Genomic DNA, 7,458 nt, shown 5'->3' on the forward strand with positions numbered 1-7,458 from the left:
GATGCACAGCCTTCCCCTGGAGGGACCTCGCACTAAATACCGGAGGCAGGCAGCCGAAAAGGAAGAACAAGGTCATTGCTCCCTGGGCAGCACCCCCATCAGCCAAGCCGGGAAGCTCTCTGAGCCCTAGCTTCCTTATCTATAAAATGGATTTGTTGTAAAATCAGTAAAGTAGAAATATTCAAAACCAATTCTGCGGGCCCTTGGCCTCCACCCACCCTAACCCCGGCCCCGTGGGCTGGGGAACCATACAGCATGCACGCTCTGGTCTTCATCCCTGGCCCAAGTGCTCAGCCGGCACCACACGGGGAAGCTTCTGGGCCTCTCCGTCCCTCACAGGCTGCTGACCAGCGCACCAGCGGCGGCGGCCCCAGCTAATGCAGATGGGAGACTTTCGGCAGCGGCGGCAGGAGAAGACCAAAGGCGTCAGCACCGCCACTGCCCCGGCTTGGCACTCTTATACCCGGGTGGCCCACAGAACTCAGGGCAGGTACCTGTGGCCACCCCAAATGCCTGGGCTAAACCACCGTGGGCCCAGCGATGGCCGGGGTCCCCACTAGGCTCTGGGGACCCGCAGCTGAGAGCCGCCAGGCGGGAGATGTGCCGGCTCAGAGCGGCGGAGTGGCCATGTAAGATCCAGAAGAGTGTCGGGAAAGAGGCACGCCCGCCACCTAATTCCACCCTCAGGCCTGGGGATTTCGTGGGAACAGGGACCGGTGAGCCGGCTCTGGAGAGGCTCCCGGATCCCCCAGCTCCAGGGCGGATCCTGCTTTCTCGCTCGGGCTTCCCTAGGCGGCAAGGAGGAAAAGAGTCCTGGTTCTCCCCCGCGGGCGAGGGGGAGCAGGAACCCCATGCTGTCCCCTCTCATGGGCAATGCTACCACCCCCAGCAGCCCGGCAAAGCCCCTCTCCACCCCTTCCTAGAGACGAAACGGATTTTAAACCAAGACACCCGTCCTGCAACTGCTTCATATCCAGGGTTTCTTTTCTTTTTTTTTCCCCGGACAGGTCAGAGCTGCCCAATTTTTTCTTTTGAAGCTACAAACTACGTAGATTTCTTTTCTGGGCCTCAGATGGGGGTGGGGGGCGGTGAGTATGAAATACAGAATGTGGCCCGACTACATCGCCATCACTTTATTGTATCGTCACCGTTAACTTAACTATAAATACTACGGTGGGGAGCGAGGCGCTGGCGGCCTTGGACTTCGGGGCTCGAGCCCCTGCGCACCCCCGACCCCAGGCGCCAACCCTCCGGGCTCTGTACACTATTTACAGCTCCTCGTTCCTCTTTCTCGGCCCCCTCCCGCAAGGCAGCGCGTGTGCAAGAAAGTAGCATCGTCTGTCTGTGCAAGTCCTTCGAGTTAGTCAAGAGCCACAGCCGGCCCGCGGCCGTCAGCTGTCCGAGTCCAAATCGCTTTTACCTTCCTCTTCCCTCTTCTCGGGCGACGCCTTTGACGACGTCTTGTTCCACTTCTCGGCGTTTTCCGACTCCTCCGACGAGGACCGCTTCTGCCGCCTCCATTTGGCACGGCGATTTTTAAACCAGACCTGTTGCGCAACGGAGGACAAAACAACAGTTAAGATCAAAGGCGCGCTCCCCCACGGCCGGGGCACCCCCGGGGCCCTCCGTGGCCGCGCGTGACGCCGGCGTGGGCTCGGAACCCGGGGACCCCGCGCGCACGCCAACAAAAGGACAGGAGACTCGCTCCCGCTTCCGCATTTCCATTCAACTTCCTGGGCCTAAAGCGCCCTCCAGCAGCCTCCGGGCCTCCACGGGATGTTTCGCAAGTTCAGGGAGACCCGAGCAGAACCGAGCAAACCCGGCGGGGGCCCGATCTCGCCATGGAGGGCCAGCAGGCGCGCCCACCTCCACTTTCTCCTCGCGGAGGTGCACCTTCCGGGCCAGCTGCTCGCGGGTACCCACGTCTGGGTACTTGGTCTCCTGGAAGAGGTTCTCCAGCGCTTCGAGCTGCTCGTCCGTGAAGATGGTGCGGTGCCGCCGCTTCCGCCGGCAGTGCAGCTGGTTGAGGAGTTGCAGCTCGGTGCGCGACAGGGTGCCCACGTTCATGTAGGGCAGCATCTGGTGCGGCACTGGGGACACTAGCACCGAGCCGGGGCCCTCGTAGCCTGCGACAGAGTAAGACGCACGGTCAGCCGCCTTCCTTGCCACGGGGCGCACACGCCAGCCCGCCTGTCCGCGACCCACTCCGACTGGAAAATCCTCTGCAAGGGGGGTGCTGGGAAGCGGGGGTGCGCGGAAACCGAAGATGCAGGGAAATGGGGGAAGCGTGCTAGAGCGTCCACGCGCACACTCCCAAAGCCAGCTAGGGAATCCCAAAAGCCTAGTCTCCCCATGCAGGCACTAAGTTACAGTTTCCGCTAACTCTCGCCTAAAGTTTGCAGCAAGTGTACGATCCCCCGTGCCCGATCGGCCAAAAAAAAAAAAAAAAAAAAAAGTGGAGGGGGAGGGTGGGGAAAGTTTATTTTTGCAAGGAGAAAAGTTTGCGCGAAGTGAAAATAGCAAGCGCCGCCGCCCACCCACGCTCTAGGGACTGAGGACCGAGGCAGGCGGAGGAGGCCGGCGAGAGCGCGACCCTACCTGGGGGCGTCGGGACGCAGGAGCACTGCTGGGCACCCAGCGGCGGCACGGCCCCGCAGCAGGCCGGGCCCACGGGCGCCGCCTGCACGTGCAGCTGCCCGTAGAAGTAGTTGTTGTAGCCGAGGCGGGAGCCGCCGACCGCGGCCGGGAGGCCTGCGCCGCCGGGGGCCACCGGGCGCGGATAGAAGGCGCCATAGTCCGAGGAGGCGCCGCCGCCGGCGCCGTAGAGCGAGTCCCCGTGCAGGGCCGGGAAGACGACGGGAGCCGCGGCGCTGGGCGCCACCGGCAGCACCGAGTCTTTGCAGCGCGGCCGGGCGGCCAGGATGTTGTCGATGCTGAACATGCTGGCGGGCATCCCCGAGCCCCGCGCCGGGACCGGGGGGCGGCAGGGAGGCGCCGGGGAAAAAGCCTCAAAGTGGGGGGGGGGGGTCCACTCTCCTCCAGCGGCCGACCAAACCGAAAGAGAGCGCGGGCGAGCGCGCAGCCCCGCGCCCCTCCCCGCCCCCTGCGTCCGCTCTCCCTCCTCCCGCCCTCCCCTCTCGGCAGCGTTCGCTGAACCCAACCCGCGGGTAGGACGGAGTTTAGACCAGCTGAACCTCTTGTTGGTTTTATACTGAGTCGACGTCATCCTGGATTTAGTTCCTGGTAATATGCAGATGACAAACAGAACCAGATTTGGCCCTTTCGGTTCCTTTGGGTGGGGGGGGCTTTAGGGGAGGGGGAGGGGGGAGAGGTGCCAAGGGGAGGGGGTGGCGGGGGCCAGAAAAGGGATTGTGGATTGCAAATTAATGAAATTAACCTAATCTTTCCCATTCAGCGGCCCCGCCGCGGGCCGGCCGAGCTGGGCGGGCGTCCTAATTACTCCGGTTAATCTCATTAATTCCATTGTGCGGCGCAGTTAACAACTCCTTGCGCCCGACCTCTCCGCCCCCACCCTTTTTTTTCCCCTCAGATTGGGTCCTATTATTGGGTGCGATTTCCTCTGCGAGAAACTCAAATTCATTGTGGCCAGTTTTACTTTGAGGCTTCTTTTTCTCCCCACGTCGGAATTTGTTTTGTTTTAGAAAACGCGAGGGGCTGCGTCCTCTTTCAAGCAAGATTAAAAATTCCGCTTTTCCTCCGAGCCCCCAAGCACTCACCGCCTAATTTCACCTCAGTTATTTTTTTATCTTGAGGTTTTCTCCCGAGTGGAACTGGTTAACCCCACCCCAACCTTTTTGTTTTTGCAAAGGCCAAAATTTCTAAAGGCAAAAACGACGAAAGAGGTGCGTTGTGGTTCTTAAAATACATGCATATATGTATTTTTTGCAGTCACTTTGGCTCTGAAATCTACCATAAGAACCCGTAGGCCCTTACACGGCGGACACCAAATTCAGCCGCTATTTAAAATTCGCCACCAAGAGCAGCATTCTAGAAGCGATGCTTCCCGCTGCTCCCTGTGTGGGGGCCGGTAGGTTTATGTTTGTTTGCTTTTTTTCTTTTCTTTGGTAAAAATCGCTTTTGGAAATGGGGTGTCTTCTCCCCCATACTGTTTTTGCTTTCAATCCCAAAACGGGGCTTTTGGGATTCCTCACCCCATTCCCCAACAACTGAGTCGAATTCCCCCCCCGTGCGTCTCGCCGGTTCCCCGACTGGGACAGGCCACCTAGCTGTCCTTCGCCCAACAGGCCCAGGCTGGACTCCCGGAGCCCCGGCGGCCTGGCCCAAGCCGGACTCTGCTCGCGGCGGGCGGCCGCGGTGATTTGCGGGATCCTCCGCGCGGCACGGCCGGTCCGCCGGAGCTGCCGGAGGCGCATCCAAGCCCACCACCGTGCGCAGGCGGCAGAGCGCCTTTCGAGAAGGTAGGCGACGATACGCGCGGAACGAAAGTCGCCCCGGAGGTCCTGCGGGCCCGGCGTAAGCCCCAGTCTCGCAGAACTGACCTTTCTCGGCCCTTCGCGCAGGCACCCCCAGCCGCTTCAGGAAAAGGGGTAGTGCCGAGCCCAAACGAGACAGCCGAGGGCCGGGTTGGGGGGCAACTCGGGTTTCCCGAAGGAGGGCCGCTTTTAACTCACGCCCATTTTCTCCCTGTAGCTCTCTGGCTAATTAACAAGGGTCCCTGGCGGCGTGTCTGATGTTGCTTCGGTCAGGCCACGTCTGTGGGCTGCCTCCTCCCGGGCGGTAGGGCAAAGGGGAAAGGGCACTTGTCAATTCGTGTTCCCGGGTCAGAGGAGCCAAGGCGCGGGGGTTTGGTCCGGCCCGGGGCGCACAACCCCTGCCGCGCGCAGGCGTGGCGGCGAGAAGCTAGGCGGCGGCGCTTCTCCTAGGCCTCCCTTCGTGGACTCTGCACCCTCGGGCCCACCCGCTCGTGGCCCAGGAGCCTTGCTTCTAATGCTGAGCAGATTAAGAAGTAGTTGTAGGGGGAGACTAAGGCGAGACTGTAGGGGGAGACTAGGGCGAGACCGAGATGGGTCTTAGTTTGGGGAGGCAATCGATTTTTTTTTTTTTTTTTTTTTTTTACAATAAAAACTGCTCCCAGGGGATGGATTGTGACCCTCTCCTTCAGAGAGGTCACGTCTAGGGTAAGAAGTGCAGCCCTTTCCCTTTGCTACTAACCAGGGATGGAGGCATTTGCTCTGGGAGACTTAAAAATCACCAGTTTCCGGGCACATATTCTCCGCCAACCTTTCCTGGGTTGAATTCTGCAGGGCGATTGATGAAAGACAACTAGGGGCCGCAACTCCTTCGGCGACTCTGGCTGCGTTTGTGTTCGGCGTTGGGCGCCCTGGGCAGTGCGTGCGTGCGTGCGTGCGTGCGTGGATTTTTTAAGACCTTTGCTGAGCGGGGCGGAGGCAGAAGCTCTTCGGGACGGAGTCCTCGTCTGTTTCTGCAGAGGTGTTCGGAACCGCAAGGCGCTGAGACTTCAGCCACAAATTTTAGAGTGCTTTCTAGTTTTTAAATAAGGCAGCCTGCCCCCCCTCCCCCCGCCCCCCAAGCATACTGCCTCCTTCCACTTGGTACATTGTTCTCTTTAATAATGAGATTTAGCAACCCCCTAGACTTCGCCTCTTGCTTTTCTACAATCCTCTCATGGTACCCTCCGAGCCCTGGAAGGAAGAGCACTGTATCTCGAGTCTGAGCGTCAGAGTTCTAGACCCAACGTTGCCACCTTGCAAATCAATCACCTTGCAAATACCTCTCTAGGTCGTGGTAATTTTTAGTGGATGGAACCGACGCCAACAATCATTGGGTCCCTTAAAACTGTGAGAATTCTCGAGGCTAGGTGACTGTCGCCTGGGGTAGCTTGGGGGGCATTTTTCTAGTACTTTTCATTGAGGCCAAGATGCAGCCTATCCCCACCCCCACCCGGGTCAGGGTCTCTATCAGCTGGGTCCAAGATCAGGAAAAGGGAGTCAGAAAGCTCTGTCCTCTTTCTTGCAGAAGGGACTTTCCGGGAAGAGGTCACAGGGACCCAGACGGAGCTCTACTCCAGTCATTCAGTCTCCCAGGGAGCTCACCCCCTGCGAGGCGGGGTCTCCCCATCCCCGTTGCCCCTCGATCTGCAGGCTGCACCGCGTCCGCGGGGAGGCAGGAGCCCGGGAAGGCAGTCAGCGGTGCGATGTCCGCGCTGAGCGTCCTCTGCGGGGCCCAAACCCACAAGTGTCCGCAAGGCGCCAAACAAACAATCATCGCCTAGCCTCGCCAGGCGCAATTCGAATAACAAATGCAACGCACGCAAATTGCCTGCCTCGTGTTGCTAAGCGATTGTTTGTCCGCCCGCACGCACCGCTCAGCATGGGAGGACCGGGAGCGGCCAGAGGCGGCCAGCATGCGCTTAGGTGGGATGTGCAGTAAACACGCCGCTGATTTTACTTATTATCACCCAAACACGATTTCACGCGAAGCAATCACCATGCCAGAAGTCTATGAAAATGTGTTTGTTGAGGAGTCCGTCGCCCCGGTAATAACCCTCATTTTTAATATATTAAAGAATAGATCAGCGGATTCCGAATGCGTAAGGTATATGTGCGGGTCGGCATCTCTAAAGGCGCTTTTGCTCCGCAGTCATCGCTAAATTGATTCATAGAGCCTAGACTAAATTGCTTCTCTGATTTAAAACCGAGTGCCCAGATTTGGAGTGTGCGTCTGGGTATCTCTTCCCGCCCCCAAGATATTTTCATTAGGGAGAAAACTGTCGCCCACTGCCCTTCCACACACTCACACACGTGCACCCATGGCTGTAAAAAAAAAAAAAAAAATGCATATGCGGTCCCAACTTCTTAACGGTTTCAGGAACTTTCTTTTCTTAATTCTTTCAGCCTCTCTCCCGGTCACAGAGCACAGCTCATAATCGGATGCCCTTAAGAAGATTTTTCGTGGCATGGGCAAAAAGCCGGCGTGTCCTTTACAAAGGTAGGGAGCCCCCTCGGAGGAGGGCGAATGAGCTGGGTCAGAGGAATTCGGAACAATGCACAGACCCGGCTGCAGCGGTGTGCGCGGTGTTGAGACCCCAGACGGTCTCCACAGCGCAAATCGGCTGTATTGTCTGTAGGTGGGCTTTAAAAAAAAAATCCAGTGCCTCAAAAATAGTGCTCAAACCCCGGTCCATGGCCCTGCTGCTCCGAGGACACCTCCGGTAGCCCCAGGGGGTTTTCCGGTGAGGTTGGGTGGGTGGAGTACAGCTCCAGGTGTAGACGCGGTCCCTGCTAAGGGCAGCGCGCCCATTCAACCGGGATATAGGGACCCTTACTAGGCTGAGTTTTGCCGCAAGTTTTGCAACATTCCAAACAGGCGCACTGAGCCTCGGAGGACGAAATAATCAAGGTGTTAGGAAAATTCAACATAACTCGGGGTGTGTGGAGGGGGGTGGGGGTGGGGGGT

The 7,458-nt window shown here is 58.6% G+C and overlaps 1 protein-coding gene and 1 long non-coding RNA gene across 2 annotated transcripts; one reads left to right on the top strand and one right to left on the bottom strand.

The window, feature by feature from the left end:
• Positions 1-1,112: 1,112 nt before the first annotated feature.
• Positions 1,113-3,041, bottom strand: GSC (goosecoid homeobox). Its single transcript, XM_019462182.2, has 3 exons — positions 2,599-3,041; positions 1,867-2,126; positions 1,113-1,547 (listed from the first exon to the last, which is right to left on the bottom strand). The coding sequence occupies exons 1-3, from the start codon at positions 2,951-2,953 to the stop codon at positions 1,392-1,394; spliced, it is 771 nt and encodes a 256-aa protein (XP_019317727.1). The 5' UTR covers positions 2,954-3,041; the 3' UTR covers positions 1,113-1,391.
• Positions 3,042-3,155: 114 nt separating this feature from the next.
• Positions 3,156-7,031, top strand: LOC109274514 (uncharacterized). Its single transcript, XR_002083643.2, has 3 exons — positions 3,156-3,243; positions 4,266-4,439; positions 6,897-7,031. It is a non-coding gene; the product is annotated as an uncharacterized LOC109274514 (long non-coding RNA).
• The last annotated feature ends 427 nt before the right edge of the window (positions 7,032-7,458 follow it).

Source organism: Panthera pardus, unplaced genomic scaffold, assembly GCF_024362965.1.
Source record: "Panthera pardus isolate Hobbes unplaced genomic scaffold, ASM2436296v1 HiC_scaffold_24, whole genome shotgun sequence".
In the NCBI taxonomy this organism is placed as follows: Eukaryota; Metazoa; Chordata; class Mammalia; order Carnivora; family Felidae; genus Panthera; species Panthera pardus.